Genomic DNA, 18097 nt, shown 5'->3' with positions numbered 1-18097 from the left:
TTAGATCTGAAGATGACAGATGTCCCTCCAACCTCTTCCAACAAGTGGAGTTCTGCAAGGAAGAGTCACTTTTTAGTGAGAGAAATTACTTTTTTAAAATAAATAATGAAAATGTATATCTCTTTTCTCTATGTACATTATTTGGAAGGTCTACTTTAAAAATTTCACAAGATTATAATATATTTTTTTAAACAATGCAGCAAACGGTTCACAGATGGTTAGATGGTTCACAAACTTTCAAGCAGCACCGTGTATATATGTATGTATGTATCTGGATATGTATGTATGGAACATCATAATCAAGTGGCTGGCATAGTAGTTTACAGAAACATTTGTGCCAGTAGGGACTGTAAGTTCCAAGGTCAAAGTTGGACCCCCCCCCCCCCCCCCCCCCCCCCAAAAGTGGTGGTGAGTGACCAAGCTAAGATCTCATATCCTTAAAGATACAGTCCGACAAAACAGTAATGGATAACCAACTGGACACAGTAGTGATAGATAAACAGTAGAAGAGGATTGTAGTGATAGATGTAAAGAAATACCAAGAGCTGAGAGAAGAGCTTGAAGATGTGGAAGGTTAAAGATTAAAACAATGATTTGTCAGGGGCATCTGCTCAATGTACCACAATTCTTAAATGGAAAGGTGTCTTCCTTGGTTAACAGTGGATACAATATAGTGATTTGTTAACAGATAATTAGTGTACAACATGGTGAAAGAAACCCATCTCAATATACTTCATAGCTTTACCCATGAAATGCATAGCGTCAAAAATTTCAGAATAACATCACCTTGCACGGTTGTGCGCTTATTTTCAGCATTTGGAACGAGGGTGCACTGTGGATATTTTTGTTTAATTTTAGTGCTATTTCTTCTGGTCAATACAAGGTCCTTCATTGATAATAAAGTTTATTTACACAAAGCCAGTATTATCTCTACTAAACATTAGGCTTTTCATCAAAGAATTGAAATTGCTGTGAGAGTTCATGCATAATATCAAAAATGTATGCCTACAAACAAACAAACAAACAAACAAACAAACAAACAAACAAACATAATATCAAAAATGTATGCCTACAAACAAACGAACAAACAAACAAACAAACAAACAAACATTATCAGCTTCCATGCTGCCATACACATTTTAAACATACCTCTTCCTTTATGAACAATCACCCTAGACTGCTACACAGAATGAAAGCGTTTACAGTCTAAGTTCCCCTGTGACGTTTTGGGAAAGGGTGATATCATAGAGTACGACGTCGTCGACGACCGCGACCTGCACTCAGGTTTTTTGTCCTGAGCCGGTTACCGTAGTTCGACGACACCATGTCCAAATAGGGGTGTTTAAAAAGATTTAAACGAATGTGTTTAACTCTAAATTATTTTCCGATACAACCGGCGTATTTTATACGTTTCTATTATTGTTCATAAACTGTATAGTCTCGTACAAATAATTATCTTTCTTTACTGTTAAGGCGTTACTCAGACACGTTAATTAAGTTCTTTATGAAACCCCTCAAGCTAAAGCAGTGTCGCGTTCCTTCAAGTCCGACTATGGACGAGCTATAAGTGAAAGCTATTAAGCTTTTTGACAGCGGGGGAACTCAAAGTTGTATTGAGCACAGTGACAGTGTCCCGAGGTAACCACGTCCACGCACCGCACACCCCTCTTTAGCGGCACACGCACACGGCTCAACGCGGCGTTCAACGTTTTTACATTACAAACGCGCGTCGGCTAAAGAAAGCTCGCGGCTAAGCTAGTTAGCCGGCCAGGTTAGCAGTTAGCTGTTGTTGTCGGGGTGAAGAGAGAGCCTGACAGGATTCCTGCTGGCGCCGCGGCGTTTGGTGGGCCGGCCCGCCGGGTGACTAAACCCGAGTAAACGGGGGCAGCACCGCTCGGTGTACCGGGGAACACGTCCAACCCGTCCCGCCTGGTTCTTTAGGAACACCTAAGCCCACTGTGGAGGGCCAGCCTACTGCTGCTCTAGGCCTCCGGACGGTACCGCCGCTCGGACCACACAGACCCGCCGTACATCTGTATAGTGTTTGAAATGGGCCGGAGTAATAGTTGCGGTTACTACCTGTCTGTCTGTCTACTTTTCATGGGCGTCGTTCATGAAGCGTGTTAACTCGCTCAGCCTCGGTCTCCCATTGTAACCGTGAATATATGAGTAACCAGGCGTGATGACTGGATGACATCGCCCTCTCTCCCTCCATCAGCAGCCCGCAGCAGAAGCTCCACCATGTCCTTAAAACCGCGGGTGGTGGACTTTGACGAGACGTGGAACAAGCTACTCACCACGATCAAGGCGGTGGTGATGCTGGACTACGTGGAGAGAGCGACCTGGAACGACCGCTTCTCGTATCCTACCTCAACGTCCGTGAGAGACAGGGCGAGCTCGGTGTGAAGGAGTAATGAAGGTGCTTTGTCCTTTTATTTAGGGTTTTGTGCAAAGCAGACTTAGTCAGTATTGTATGAGAGATGTACGCAGTACTGGTGATGTAGTGGGCATTCCTCTGCACCTGCACTACTAAAGGTAGTTCCTTTAACCTGGCCATCAGTGATATTTACGCCTTGTGTGTCGCATACCCAGAACCTTTGGGTGAACGGCTATACACAGAAACAAAAGTATTTCTGGAGAATCATGTCCGTCAGCTGTATAAGGTGAGTTGAGGCCCTGATGAGGTTTCTCGCTGCAGATATGCACTTGAATATTTATCAGGAGCACATCTTTCCCTGCTGTACGCACACGAATATCGTGCTGAGCTGAGCTGTCTCTGCAGAAAGTGCTGGAGTCTGAGGAGAAAGTCCTCCTGATGTACCATAGATACTGGGAGGAGTACAGTAAAGGTGCTGACTACATGGATAGCTTATACAGGTGGGTTGAGATTTCTTTTTTAGATTTTTATTTTTATTTTTTACTTTAGTAAAGTTTTCCTTTACTTTTATTGTATTTATCCCATAAGAAAGCAACGTGAGATTAAATCTATATAGAGTATATGATTTAATGTAAACATCCTTTGCGAATGACTTATTTTGTTTACATGTGCCTTGATTCTTAGTGGTTTTTGTTGTTTGCCTGGTTTCAGTGGAAGTTTTTCATTTCCCGTCTTTTGGCTGATCATGATATTGCTTATCAGTTCATGATTCACAGATGTCATCGTAGCGCCAGTGAGACGTGCCAGTGAAACAGTAGCTTCTGCTCAGTAGTAGAGAGGCATTTCTTTTTACCTTTTATTTTTTTAAGTTCATGGTAAATCTGTTTTATTGATATATGGATTGATCGGTTGAGTATTATATCGCATCCACTGTAAATGATTAAAACCTTTGAAGATGAGACTTAAAAAATGTTGACTCTTGCATTATCTGCATTCATTTTTTTTTTTTGTCCGTAAATCATAATTGAGTTTTGATTACACACTGTATGTCAGGTATCATGTCCAATGACTCTTAGAATATGTCTATGATTTCTGTTTCCCATAAGCCAGTCAAAGTGTACATACAGTCCAGTAAGATAGAGTTCACAGTGCTGGTCTGAGTCCTGGCAGTGTCACTGTCCTGCTGAGGTTGGGCAGCTGTAGAAATAAACAACTGCTGAAAAAAACCCAACAGTGACTCATTGTAGCTTTGGTATTTTTTCTACTGCTCTTTTATCTTAACCATTTCATGCATTGGCCCATATGAGATGTTAGAATGCTGTGTCCCACGTTTGTCAGTGAGGGAGCCCTTGACACAGAGTTTGTTTCTCAGTTTGTTTTCCAATGGTTCTTCTTTAGGTACCTCAACACACAGTTTATAAAGAAAAACAAGCTGACAGAAGCAGACCTGCAGTATGGCTATGGAGGGGTTGATATGAACGAACCACTAATGGAGATTGGAGAGGTAGGCCCTTGGATATGTAGCCAAAGCCATTCCGGTCTCGTTTAAAGCATAGTTCAATCTTATTCTTCTCTAGTAGTTTAGAAGAGTGTGTTATGGAGTTGAACGAAAGCTCATTGTGTTGGAGCCACAGTCAAACTATTTGGTACTAGAGGATATCTGACTGAAGATCACATAGTCTCAAGGGCTTGAGACCTGAGTCATCTTAAACAGAATGCATTTCAGATAATGGTGTTTATTACACCTCCAGCTTGCACTTGATATGTGGAGAAAGCTGATGATCGAGCCACTTCAAGCTATGCTGATCCGAATGCTTCTGAAAGAAATAAAAAAGTAGGTCAAACCGTCTGACCCTCATACACAGTGCTGCGTTTATGATGTCACATCGGTCTGTGTTTATAAACAAACTTGCCCTTTTGAGCAGGGATTCTTATCCGCTGTATTGAGGTGCTGGGCACTTGAGTGATGTCATCTTGACAAACGTTTCCTCTTTTGGGCAACAGGGCTCCATCGCATCTAAGAATTTCAGTGTAGTTTGATGCTCCTGAAAACTGTTTGATATAAAACTTTGTGATGTCCATAGTGACCGGTGTGGAGAGAACCCGAATCAGAAAGTAATCCATGGGGTTATCAACTCCTTTGTTCATGTTGAACAGTACAAGAAAAAGTTTCCTCTAAAGGTGGGTGCCAGTGAAATAGCAATGAAAAATCTTTGTTTTGAGTTTCATATCTACATGTTTGTAATTACACATTCGTGATGCTTATTCTTAAATCTATAAATAGAATGTTTAATAAAATCAAACACAAGTAACTTGTACTGTATAGTATTTTAGAAGGGCGAAGACTGAAGACTTGCTCTGTGAGTCTTTACGAGCATTAAACTCACATGGGGACTACACTCTTTGTTGCTGCCTTCTAGTTTTATCAGGAGATTTTTGAAGGGCCTTTTCTGACAAAAACAGGCGAGTATTACAAGCAGGAAGCCTCCAACCTACTGCAAGAGTCCAACTGTTCTCAGTATATGGAGAAGGTAAGATGATGGTGGCCCCTTTCAAGACATTTTGCAGGATTGGTCTGTCCAGTACTGACATTGCAGAGCTTGGCACTATGCAAATTTATACCAGAGTTCTTCATGAGCCTTTTTATGTTTAACTCCCTTTATCTTAGACACTTATGTCATTTTGGGCATGGTCCAGGCTTTAAGCATGTCACAATAACGTGTTTAATTGTCCATAATTATTAATAATGTGTTTATTCATATCCCTAACCCCTGTATAGGTTTGCTTTGTTGTCTTCTCTCTTGTCGCTGAAATGTGTTTGTTTGTTTGCATTCTAGTGGTTCATTCTGTTCTTGCTAAATACAGTTACTGTTAAGTTGACTTCTGTCATCTCAGGATGCAGCTGTGGATTGTGCTGAATAGTATGTCCACATATGAAATCCTAAGGCAGCCAGCCACTATCATTTTGAGCAACATTTCTGTATTTCTGCATTGCTTTTCTTACCTTGTGTAGCTCTGAAGATGTTAGTTTAGTGTAGGTAAAATAATGTTCTGTCTGTCAACCTGTGTTAGAATACTGCTTGTTGTTTTAGAAGGTGACTATTTTAATCATACTGTTGTTTATTTTGGTGAGTAATGTTAGACAGTGTTTTTCTTGTTTGTGTTCATTGGGCTTTAGTATTCTTAGGTAGACATTTAAGAAATGTTGTATGTATGTATGTATATCCTTCTTCTGGTATAGTAGGGGTGGTGTATTTCCAAATTTTAGATTATTGAAGGTTACATGAAAGGTCTGATCACATTTATTATACTGGTGGGACTCTGATCAGCATACTGGAGGCATTGTTAATAATCTCCATTGTGTTGGGCTTCTTTTTCTCAACTTTTTTGTTACTCTTCCTGGAAACGTTGATCAGTTATAATAAGAGTAGTTGGCTAGTATTTTCGATAAGAGCACGATTTATGTATTTGTCTTACAATTACAGCAGGAGACAATTCTACGTTAATGTATCTCTTGCTGCAGTCAGCATTTCCTCTGATGAACCAGCGTGTTTGTTACTCATGGTTCCTGCCTGTGGCCTCCCGTCCAAAGGTTTTAGGGCGTTTGAAAGACGAAGAGGTACGATGTCGGAAGTACTTGCACCCGAGCTCCTACGCCAAAGTCATCCACGAATGCCAGCAGAGGATGGTGGCTGACCACCTGCAGTTCCTGCACAGCGAGTGCCAGAGCATCGTCAGACAAGAGAAGAGAGACGGTGTGTATGGTGCTGGCCACGCCCCCTCTCCTCACTCTACTTTGGGTATGGTGCTGGCCACGCCCCCTCTCCTCACTCCACTGCGGGTATTTAGCCTCTAGTGTCTGAACGTGCTAGGGCCAAATGCTTTTAAGGGGATAGAATGATGTGGTTAAAGCTGTACTCCCTGTAACACCTCACCAAGGGCTTTCTTCATTACGTTTTAAAGATTCACCCATTCTGAACCATATGGTTTAACATATGGTTGAAACATGTGGTTTTATTGAGCTGTAATTAATCAGGAATTACTGTAAATTATTCAGTAATTACTGAATCATTCCAGGTCTCCTGTAGCACTTGGGGACAGACTGGTTACATCAGGGTTGGAACCAAGATCTCCTCCTCGTTTGGACGTGGGCACACCTGCTTTTAATATTGCACTATTTTTAAGTTGTCAGTTTCACATTGCGCATAACAAGTGCTGTGGGGAACATTTGTTCAGTTTACTTCCTGTGTCACTGGAAACAATCTGGGTACTGTTGTAATTGTTTGAGGGGATTTTAAGAATTCTTTAATGTTATTCTTACCCTCTTTCCATTGGATATGGTGGTCCTAGTAGTGAAACCTTTTAAGACTCTAGCTTGGCTGTGAAAATACGATGAATGCAATGGTGATTATGATTGTGTGCTTGTATGTGCGTGTGTGTGCTACTGTTAACCAGTTGCTGATCACAGAACGAATGTTTGCTGGATGTGTTCAGTGGACAGACCACTCTGATGCATGTTAAAACCTCCCACAAGTCTCTCCTGACACTCTCTTACCTGCAGACCTCCCACTTCCATGTCATTACCATCTCAGTTCCACTGCTGTGTTGGCAGTGATCCAGAACTCGGAGTAGTCGGGGAGCCCAGTGATGGACCTGTAGTCAGACCTTCACCAGTGAGGTAGAGGGTAGAGGTCTGACTGTACAGGCCACACATGGGTGTAATAGCATATTGGAGTGTATAATAGCGCATTGGAGTGTGTAATGGCGCATTGGAGTGTGTGTGTGTGTGTGTAGTAGCATGTTAGAGTGTGTAGTAGCACATTTGTAAAGAGTGCTAGACCTGCGTAGACCTGCATATTGTAGACTCACCAGCGATTTAATTCACTTAATGGCTACTATGTTCCTAATGTGCGGTGGCACTTAGTTATTATCATAGCAGTGATCTTCAACTGAACACTTCCCTTATTAGTACAAGATTACACTTCTATTGCAGGCTACCTGTACACACCTGGATTTCATGTTTATTCTGTGCAGCACTAACTTTTAGTTGCTGTAAGTGCTGTGTGGTGAGCGTGTAGGTCACAGCTCTGGGCCTGAATTAGGAGTGTTCCAATCAAAGTGCACTTTGTCAAGCCAGGAGAATGGTCCTTGGCCTTGCTGGCTTGTTGGGCTTTGTATTGGGTTGTGCATGAAGGCATTCTGTGGTTGCTGCGCCGTGCTGTCGTGTGTAAAATCCATGTGTGAACGTTTGTGGCGGGGGCACGGGGGGCTGTGGTGTTTGCTGTGGTGATGGCGGTCGTGAAGCAGCACACCTCCCTCGCCCACCCACCGGCTGAAGGAGGGGATTTATCTGTGTTGGTTCTGGCTGGGTTTCAGACATGGCGAACATGTACACCCTGCTGCGAGCTGTCTCCAGCGGCTTACCTCACATGATCCAGGAGCTGCAGGTGCACATTCACGACGAGGGGCTCCGGGCCACGAGTAACCTCTCTCAGGAAAACGTGAGTCCGGACGTGCACGTTGGGAGGGAGGCGTGAGATTTCATATCATTCCTTAATGCATATTCATAAAGGCACTGTCACCCGTGTAATTGTGTTGGCTACATGGAGTACTTTGTAGTCATGTCTTTGTAGTTATTTGATTTGCTATGGGAGCATGATTGACATGTCTGCAGCGTGCTCCCCGTCCCTGTGTATGATGACCGACACCTTTGCAGTGTTCTCACTTGTCCTGCTATTCATGCTGTGTGAACGATCACACAGTCTATTGTTACAGTGAGCAGACTTCCACTAATCTGATAATGGACGAGACGATACGATATTACTCGAGATAATCTGAGCTCTGTTGTGTAAAGAAGGGCTTATCGGCTCTGCTGGGTCTTCGAGGGCCGTATTCTTCAGCGGCTCATATCTCCTCCTCTTGTGCAGATGCCAACCCAGTTCGTGGAGTCCGTGTTGGAGGTCCATAGTAAATTTGTACAGCTGATTAACACAGTCTTGAATGGAGACCAGCATTTCATGAGCGCGCTTGACAAGGTAAGCACATTAATCGTGTTGGAAAAGGGCGAAAAGAGGCCAGCGTTGTAGGGAAACGCGTCTCCTGCAGAGACGTCAGCCCTGCTAGCATGCGAGCCTGTCAGATCTGTACGGGCTTGTCCTCCCAGCGTGCGCAGGCTTGTTTAATCCAAGAGCTCGTGGAGTTAGTCCCGTCTAAGACACAAGTAAAACACAACTATAACTACAGTATTTGTGTGTAGCATACATGTGCAGTTACTTCAGTTATATTTGTGTATACCTCTCGAAACGCACAAATGAGCAAAAGAACGCAAAAATGAGCGGGTGCTACAACTGCCCAATGCTATGGTTTGTTTCTTTATAGTTTGAACTGTAATTATGCTTTTAGTCCAGTAGGTGGCATTACTTCACCTGATGATGATGTCAGTATGGTTTTATGGAACTCTGCAGAAGCATAGTAATTGTACTTAACAGTGGCATTTTTATTGCATATTTATGTTTCAGGTTTTGAATTTTATCGTGTTTCTGTTACAGGCTTTGACTTCGGTAGTAAACTACAGAGAACCCAAATCCATTTGCAAAGCGCCTGAACTGGTACTGTAGTGTTCATGAACCTTATTGTAATGGTATTGTAGTGCATGTAGTGTTCATCAACCTTTTGTTTCACAATATGGCAGTATCAGATGATATGCTGAGACAGGTGTTTTTGTTTTCTTTACTGTGCAACATTAATTAGTGTGTGTGTGTGTGTGTGTGTGTCCGTACGTGTGCATTTTTCTTCATGACAGCTCGCCAAGTACTGTGACAATCTGCTGAAGAAATCTGCAAAAGGGATGACGGAGAATGAGGTGGAGGACAAGCTGAGTAGTTTCATCACCGTCTTCAAGTACATTGATGACAAAGACGTGTTTCAGAAGGTGAGCTGGGCAGGAAACCTCCGCCCCGCATCAGCCATGTCTGTCTCGTGGTGCTTTTTGGGTAATTAGGGAGATGGCACCAGTTTTTCTGTATTGATTTGATAGATTGGCTGATGCTGATCTCTTTTTTTTCCATTAAAGGGGCAGGGGGTATTTTGTGTAGGATGTATTATGTATACCCCCCATACTCAAATAGCGGCCCGCGGGCCACATGCGGCCCGCGGGCTATCTATTTCGGGCCCGCGAGCTGTTTTGAAAAGTGTTTTTTTTTTTTTTTTTTAATGAATCTTTTTTTTCAATCGCGCTATCCGTTCTTATTTTGAGGGGCCCCCGTAACCGCCCCTTCAGTGATTGAAAAAATAAAATGTGGCCCGTCATCATTTCTATTTGAGTACCCCTGACATATACTATGTTTTAGACACATAATGCATGTGTAAATACAAATAAAGTAAGAAAAAACAATAAAACTTGGTACTATAGCATATAATGGTTTTCTTTCATTGTGATATAGTGTCTCTCTTAGTGAAATGATATTCGTTGTATTGGTCGTCATCTGCTTGTTTCAGCTGTAGTTGGAGTATCTCTTCACTTGACATCCATTTAAAATCAATAGAAATGTAATCTCATAATGGTTATTAGAGGGTTTATCTGTGGATAGAGCAAGCTGAAGTTAGCTGAATTTTTGGATGATATCAACCCAGTTATGATGCATGGATCATCTCTAATAATGACCTGCTTGTCATACTCAATAGAGAACTCAACTGCAAGTGTTTCTGAATATCCTTGCGGATTTGCCAGATAAAAATGGGCTCTTGGTCTTGCTTCTCTCAGTTTTATGCAAGAATGCTTGCCAAGAGGTTAATACATGGGCTTTCCTTATCCATGGACTCGGAAGAAGCCATGATCAACAAACTAAAGGTAAAATGAGCACGGCTGTCGTCAGCCTCTTTACTCTTTAGAGGTGGCTGCTAATTTTACACTGTCAAATTTCACAGATGTGACTCGGCAGAACTAATCACTGGTCATCCGCTCTTTGTTTCTTTCTCTCCTTCTATTTCTTTGTCCTCTCTCTGTTTATTTCCTCTCTGTTCTTTGCTTTGCAGCAAGCTTGTGGGTATGAGTTCACAAGCAAACTGCACAGAATGTATACAGACATGAGTGTGAGTGCCGACCTTAACAACAAGTTCAATAACTTCATCAAAACCCAGGAGACAGTGGTGGACCTGGGCATCAGTTTTCAGATCTATGTCTTACAGGTAAGTGATTGTCTGTGGAGGGTTGTGGGTGGTGGGGAGACACAGACAAACGTGCAGTGCTAGAGAGTATTATGTACTGGGCTTTAGATGATTGTTTTATATTGGTTCATAATGCGTTAAGTACAGGCTATGTGGCATGCAGTATCCCAGACATAGCTTTTCCAATTGTAGACAAATTCAGACAAGTTAACCGTGAAGTCTTTTGGTTTTAAGGGATATGAAGGGATTTTCAGAAGACTGTGTGTGTGTGTGTGTGTGTGTGTGTGTGTGTGTGTGTGTGTGTGTGTGTGTGTGTGTGTGTGTGTGTGTGTCTGTGTGTGTCTGTGTGTGTCTGTGTGTGTCTGTGTGTGTGTGTGTCTGTGTGTGTGTGTGTGTGTGTGTGTGTGTTCGTTCGTTCGTTCGTTCCAGGCAGGGGCATGGCCTCTCACACAAGTCCCATCTTCTACATTTGCCATCCCTCAGGAGCTAGAGAAGAGTGTACAGATGGTAGGTGGGCTCTCAGTAGGCCTGCAGTACTACTACAGTCCTGCCATTGTGATTAGACTGCAACATCTGTGTGTCTACACTGAACAGTCAAAGTCTGTATAAAAAAGTATAACACATCATGCAGTTCAAACCTGCCACTGTTTACAGAGGACATTTGTTCTAATGCTGATTGTCTTTTTTCCCTCAGTTTGAGTTGTTTTATAACCAGCATTTCAGTGGAAGGAAACTGACCTGGCTACACTATCTCTGCACAGGTACAGTGTGTATAGTGTCAAACGCACATTAATACTGATTTAGAGTGCATCAAGTTTTTATGGTCCATACTAATTTATTTATTTATTTATTACATATGAGCTTCAACCCGGTCTCAGCTTCCTTTAGTGAACCCTGTGTCCCCTACACAAGTTTCATGAAACATCTGTGTGTTCTGGGTGGGCTGTGAAGTTTATTAACAGACTTGCATAGTGGTGTAATGTCTGGAAATGGGACAAATGACTGTGATCCACAAGATTACAGTGATCTATCCTGCAGACAAAGTGTAATTACCCCATAGAACTGTGGTCAGAAGCATTCAGTAATACACTGGTACAACAGGCGGACCATACACACACACACACACACACACACACACACACAACCATTCGAGGGCATCATATTTAAACATTACATGGTTTTGTTTGTTGAATGAGTGTGAATAGTCATCTGAGGTGTTTGAGAGTAGGCCTTTTAAACATTTCTCAGGAACTTTTATTGTCGACTTCTTCTTAGCACATGTAACTGGGATGTGGGAGAAAATTCGGAATAAATTGATGGCGTCACTCAGAACAACGCCATCTCTTTTGAGTGTTTCTTGGAGGGAGAATAACCGCCCCTGGCATCCAGGTCTCTTCCAAAGGCCATTTCACTTATTCTTATATTACCTTCTCTCTCTCTCAGGTGAGGTGAAGATGAACTACCTGTCCAAGCCCTACGTGGCTATGGTCACCACCTACCAGATGGCGGTACTGCTGATCTTCAACAACAGTGAAACTGTGAGCTACAGAGAGCTGCAGGATGGCACACAGATGAACGAGAAGGAGCTCCAGAAGACCATCAAGTCCCTGCTGGATGTCAAGATGATCAATCACGACTCGCAGAAGGTGGGAGTGCAGGAACACTTCTCCAGGCTCCGCTGGCACTTGAATGTGGTCGCACACCTTTGGTGAAACTGTCTGTGTCGTGGAAGGAAAGCAAAGGGGGACTCCGTGATCATGGTCTTATTTTAATGCTTGTTTATAAGTACGGGTTCCTCACTAAGAATGGGCATTTTATGAGGATGGTAATGGAGATATTTTGAATTGCGAATTGATATATTGAAATAGGTTTGTGAATATGACTTTTCTTCTCCTTTATATCCAGGAAGAAATTGAGACTGAATCCACTTTCTCATTAAATATGAGTTTCACTAGTAAAAGAACCAAGTTTAAAATCACTACTTCAATGCAGAGGGACACACCACAGGTACATTGACAACTGACAGATATACCCAATATATACACACAGTGTTGTCATGTTAGGGTTGCTTTATGACTGTGAGTGTGTGTGTGTGTGTGTGTGTGTGTGTGTGTGTGTGTGTGTGTGTGTGTTAGGAGATGGAACAGACGAGGAGTGCAGTGGATGAAGACAGAAAAATGTATTTACAGGCTGCTATAGTGAGAATCATGAAAGCCAGGAAGGTTCTGAGACACAATGCCCTCATACAGGAAGTGAGTCCCACTTTCAGCCACATTCTCTTACACTCTCACACCCTCTCTGTGTTTATTGAGTGTGTGTGTGCTTCTCTTCCCCTCTTTTACTCACTCACTCACTCACACACACACACACACACAGCCTAACCTCATATACTGGTAGGGTTGCAACGGTATGAGATTTTCATGGTATGATAACCGTCTCAGAAAATACCGCGGTATCACGGTTATCATGGTATCACAGTTAGTTTGTACTATTTATTGTAGAAACCTGCAACTATTGTATACAAAATGTCTCCTTTAAAAAAAAAAGCTGTAAACATGTTTATATAAATACTGCAAAATTAGAGAAACCTAAATCATGGATTTCAGTACAATTATTTAAGTTTAAATTATTTAATATTTGATAAACTCAGCCTGGGTCAGTGTCTGATCAACAACTGTTGTAAACGTCCGTTGCACTGCCAAGTTAGAATATAACCAGATACTGCAGAAAGAGAGGATTTATTTCTGACATGACCCTCACAATAGAGATTTCTATTTTAAGGCTTTCACACCGAGTCTGGTTTTAACATATGAAAAACAGGCACGTTAGAATTTGAAAATGAACGCATGTAAATTAATGGCGTCTTTCACATCCAGTGAAAGCAAGGACCATAAAAAGCTAGGTTTATTCTTTTCACTAGTGACCGTAGCGCGCGACTCCGCACAGTTCTTTTGTATTACGTTAACAAATACGAGCCTCTTGTAATTCCAGGACGAAACATGAGAGAACGTGAAGACGTTAAGATTGGGCGTTTTGAAAATAAACAACCATTAAATAATGTGATGAAAAAGCGAATTATTTCGAGTATATGTATAAATATTTAACTTTATTAAGTTTAAGGTGCTGGGAAATATTGAAACGGACCTTTAAAATGACGTACAAGTGCTTTAATTCCACCTTATAAAGGTGTGTGAACCCTGCAAATATGACTTTGTTCATTGCGCTGAGGCGCAGCGCGCGCAAAGTTACAAAATTCGAGAGGTGCACGACCTCGCTAATCGTCAGCGCGCGAGACCCTCGCGCACGGGCGGAGCCACCGCGATTACGTCATTTTCGCCGCTGACATTAGTTTAGCTTTTTTTTGTTAAAAAATTTGTTAGGTCTGATACACTTTCTGAAATTCTCACCGCTGTGCTGAGTAGCTGAACCGGAGCGCAGTTGCGCATGCGCGGGTCAGTTTCTCCGCTGGCTTGCTTTTTACCGGTAATAAGCAAACGCACACGGTATGATAACCGTGCATTTTAATACCGTGGTATACCGTGAAACCGGTTACCTCTGCAACCCTATATACTGGTAATACTTTTAAATATTTTTAAATATATTTTCAAAATATCAAAATCTTTATATGTAGCCAACATCGCAATTAATGGCATCCCTTAATTTTCACACATGCCAGAAACATCTGAAATGTCCTTTGATATGTGGGATTATAATAATATACACAGCATGCAGAGCCTTTGGCCCTGGGCGTCCTATGTGTATATGTGAAGCTGAATTCCTGCAGCGTGAGATATGACTGCTCTGACAGGGCTGGCGTGCGAGACCTGGTGAATGATCAGTGTAACCATTTGCCTGGGGACCATGCGTGTCTTTCCCAACATACACAGCAGAAGGCGCGCACACACACACACGTGCAGTGAGGCTTCGTGCACAACACTCACCTATCTACTTTTGCTAACGCGCAGTTGCTCAGGCGTGTTGCTTCTGCAGATATTATCACCATGTGTCTGAACACAGGCCCCCTCCACCACCCCCTCCCTCCACCCCTCACAGAGGATTGATTTAGTGGATTTCCACCCGCTCCACATTCCTGTCATACATTAGGGCGGCCTGGGCTTCTTCCCCAGAGGTCTGCGTGCAGCACAGAGCCTTGTCTTCCTCGCCCTCCGTCCCCTATCTGTACCAGCAAACTACTGACTGCAGAGCAGTTCACCAACAAACTGGCCGTACTTCAGGCCTGCTAACATCGCAGCATGTAGCATCCAGCCCTAGACAGAGCACTGGTCCATTCCATCACCGTTTAGATGTTTGAACTGTCTGGTTAAGTACAGAAAGCCTGATGTTTTAGCAGCGGTTCTGTAGGTAGTGATAACGGAGGCAATGCCTTCATATGGTCCCTAAGTAAAGAGGTCTCTGGAAGCTCGTGTTACATTGTTATATTGGCCCATGTGACTGAAGCTAACGAGTGTCTTTTTCTCCAAGGTGATCAACCAGTCCAAAGCCCGGTTCAGCCCCAGTATCAGTATGATCAAGAAGTGCATCGAGGTGCTTATCGACAAGCAGTACATCGAGCGCAGCCAGACGTCTGCAGACGAGTACAGCTACGTCGCGTAAAGGAAACTTCATTAAGCGGGACAGAAAATACCCCACAAACCATGTCTTTAATTTCCTGGCTATGGCTCCGGCTCTCTCCCTGTGGGATGAAGCAGGACTGTGCCTCCATCTCTGGAGTGGGGTTGGGGCGGGGGGGGGAGTCCTCAAAGCAACCAGGCAGCCATCAACACCCCCACCTCCCTCTGCCCCCTCCCCCCTTTTCTGATTTTATGCTGTTTACAACATCACCAGTGCCACGCCCAGTGCGTCAATGGAAGAAAAAATAAATAAAAAAAGAAAAATGCCTATAGCTATTTAAGTGCGAGATAATACATTTTTAGACAGTATAATCGTAACCAAGAGAGCGACTGGATGTGCTGCGATGTCAGAGTTTTAAAAAACAAACAAAACAAACCCAGTGTGTGAGAAACAACCATGAACAACCTTTCACACTTTCTTTTCTCACGTTTGCAGTTGTGGTGTTTTTTTTTTTTTCTTTTTTTTTAATGTATCAAAGTAAGGAAAAAAAAAGAATATTGTAATAAAACTGTTATACTGATAATTGTATTTACTTTCAACATGTAAAAACAAACAAACAAAAAACATATGAGGTGACAAACATGATTCTGCTGCTTGTCAAATAAATAATAATAATAATAATAATACAAACTCAAAGCCCTCTGTGTAGATGTTTTAAAGCAAATAGTTTTGAGGGAATATTCATATTGATGCTGTACTGTTGGAGCAGTAGGTGTATAGATGGTTATGGATGTATAGGAAGGAAAAAGCCACAGGAAGTCACACTTGAAGCCCAGGCCCTGCACCATAGGTCATCTACTGTCCTCTAAATAGGATCCATATGAGGATTTCTGATGATCTCTTCTGTGCATCATTTGCAAAACCTGTTTTACGCACACTGATGCATTATGTCATCATATTAAGTGATTAGGCGTTGCGGTTTCAATGATGTCGACCTGAAAACAGTTATTTAAAATCTGGACATAATGGCCTATAATTTTACCAGTAGTGTAAAAATGCGTCATTTTACCAGAAGGGGGCAAAATAGAGTAGTTTTTTAATGTTTAAAAGAGTAATAGAATAATTATTGGGACACTTGGGACATCTCAAAGAAAATGTATAGATACACTTTGTTAGCAAAGAATTAGTAAAACAAATATACAAAATACATAACCACAAAATACTAACCATAATAGTTGGGTACTGTCCTTTCTTCTATTCTAAGGTCAACAGCACATTATGTGATTGTCCAGTGCAAGTCTATTGGCTAAATAGCATATGTGAAGGTCAGAAAACATAGACCTTACAAATGCAGGCAAAGCTATTTTTTGTGGCACATTTTTTATATTCTGAACATATATTTGATATTGAAGTGCTGCAGCTTTCCAACAGGTTTCTAACATTTATAACAGCATTATACTTCTGACAAAAGGCTGCTCAGCTTATCACAGATCTGATGCTGGCTTTTTTTTTTACTACATTCTTACAATAAAAATTTGGCTGGAGAAATAAGCCATAAGTGGTGACAGGTCACATTTTGACTGATTCAAAGTGTCAATTCAGTAATCTGTAAGTGCCTCACCCATCAGATAAGAGCAGACAGGTCATCATCCCAGTCATCACCCCTGTAACAACTCCCACACACTGTGTTTCACACACTCACCCCCCTTTCACCACTCACTCTCACTAAAACCCCCCGAAATGTTTACTTATGTATTACAGGCACAGGGAAATACATTGTTTCTCACGTTGTAATCTCAGGCTTACATTCTACAAAATCTCGATGGGAATTCCAAAACACAGTGTATATTTATACACTTCTTAAAAGCCGGAGCGTTACAAAACATGCAGTTTCCAAACGTATTCCCACTTCATGACTCCTTGTGCGCTAGTGGAGAGAAAGTTTGCTGGCGTGTCGTGGAGAGGAGGGAAAAGTACCGATGACTCAAGACCTGGAGCGGCCTGAGTGTGGAGGTGCAAGCCCGGCCCATCGGCCCGAGCAGGAGGTCTAGTACAACAGGTGGTCTATACCTCAAACCGTGGCCGTGGATGAATTATGAGGATGTACTACAGACCGCGGTCTTTTTGGATATAATGTATTCATGGGGAAAGAGTTCTGAGAGCAGAGAGCCGTCTATAAAGTAACACGGGGCTTTCCTTGGACTCGCTGGGAATCCTGGACCGATATGAAAGTGACTGTGTGTTTCGGGAGGACCCGGGTGGTGGTTCCGTGTGGCGACGGGAATATAAAAGTCCACAATCTAATCCAACAAGCCGCAATGCGATATAAAAAAGCCATCGCTAAGGTGAGTGGAGCTCGCCGCGCTTCTTGTTTGAAGCTGGGGAAAACGGCGTTGGCGTCCGACAACATGGCGCTTTTGTGGGAGAAGAACGGGGGAGAGAGGGAAGGAGAGGAACGGTTCCCGTTATTAAGTTAAGGGGCGAGAGCACCGAGCACACCGACTTTTTCGGTGCCGTCGTTGGTTTCGGTGGCGAGAGCCGCTTTGTTCGTCGGCCGCGTCGTTACATTGTCTCGAGCGCGGCGCGCGAGCGTCCTTTTATTTCTGCAGCCCGCGTCGGGGAAGCCGAACTTCACAGCGCACCTCAGAGTTAAATAATATGGGTTTTTTTGGGCTGTTGTCGAAACGTGACATTGGTTCCGACACGTCGGTGCGCGACGGCGTTCTGTTTTTAATGTGAAGAAACGGGTCGGGTACGTTTTGCCCTGACGGAGGTAAACTTCGTCGGAGGCTGAAAACTTGGCAGTGTTTGAACGTGGCAGCCCAGACGGACGCTGTGAGGCGAGGCGCCCGTAGACTCTACACACCGCACCAGTCTGCGTTATATTGGGTCGGTCTGCACACTGGGCACGATATGATTACTGTCGTCCATGTGTGGAAGTCTCCGTGTAGTCAAAAAACACAGTACTGTAGTCTAGGATTT

At 42.9% G+C, this 18097-nt stretch overlaps 1 protein-coding gene across 3 annotated transcripts; it reads left to right on the top strand.

The window, feature by feature from the left end:
• Nucleotides 1-1478: 1478 nt before the first annotated feature.
• On the top strand, nucleotides 1479-15763 carry cul2 (cullin 2). Of its 3 annotated transcripts, none has more exons than XM_076971101.1 (21): nucleotides 1479-1638; nucleotides 2219-2360; nucleotides 2561-2663; nucleotides 2783-2877; nucleotides 3776-3881; nucleotides 4129-4211; nucleotides 4462-4558; nucleotides 4798-4908; nucleotides 5970-6132; nucleotides 7754-7878; nucleotides 8305-8412; nucleotides 8926-8985; nucleotides 9180-9308; nucleotides 10140-10226; nucleotides 10412-10564; nucleotides 10973-11050; nucleotides 11238-11304; nucleotides 11987-12189; nucleotides 12449-12550; nucleotides 12679-12795; nucleotides 15026-15762. In XM_076971101.1, the coding sequence occupies exons 2-21, from the start codon at nucleotides 2242-2244 to the stop codon at nucleotides 15155-15157; spliced, it is 2238 nt and encodes a 745-aa protein (XP_076827216.1). In that variant the 5' UTR covers nucleotides 1479-1638; nucleotides 2219-2241; the 3' UTR covers nucleotides 15158-15762. The 3 variants fall into 3 exon arrangements, with proteins under 3 accessions (XP_076827216.1, XP_076827217.1, XP_076827218.1); XM_076971102.1 differs by having other exon boundaries at nucleotides 1529-1638; nucleotides 2222-2360; nucleotides 15026-15763; XM_076971103.1 differs by lacking the exon at nucleotides 1479-1638 and adding an exon at nucleotides 1783-1997 and having other exon boundaries at nucleotides 15026-15763.
• The last annotated feature ends 2334 nt before the right edge of the window (nucleotides 15764-18097 follow it).

The sequence above is a fragment of the Brachyhypopomus gauderio genome, chromosome 13 (genome assembly GCF_052324685.1).
Source record: "Brachyhypopomus gauderio isolate BG-103 chromosome 13, BGAUD_0.2, whole genome shotgun sequence".
NCBI lineage: Eukaryota > Metazoa > Chordata > Actinopteri > Gymnotiformes > Hypopomidae > Brachyhypopomus > Brachyhypopomus gauderio.
The sequence above is the reverse complement of the archived record's forward strand: the minus strand, read 5'-3'. Positions and strand labels throughout refer to the sequence as shown.

Coding starts and splice junctions, on each gene's coding strand:
- cul2 (XM_076971102.1), top strand. CDS start 2,242: ATGTCCTTAAAACCGCGGGTGGTGGACTTTGACGAGACGTGGAACAAG. Junction 6,133..7,753: donor CAGACAAGAGAAGAGAGACG/GTGTGTATGGTG, acceptor GCTGGGTTTCAG/ACATGGCGAACATGTACACC. Junction 8,986..9,179: donor TTTGCAAAGCGCCTGAACTG/GTACTGTAGTGT, acceptor TCTTCATGACAG/CTCGCCAAGTACTGTGACAA.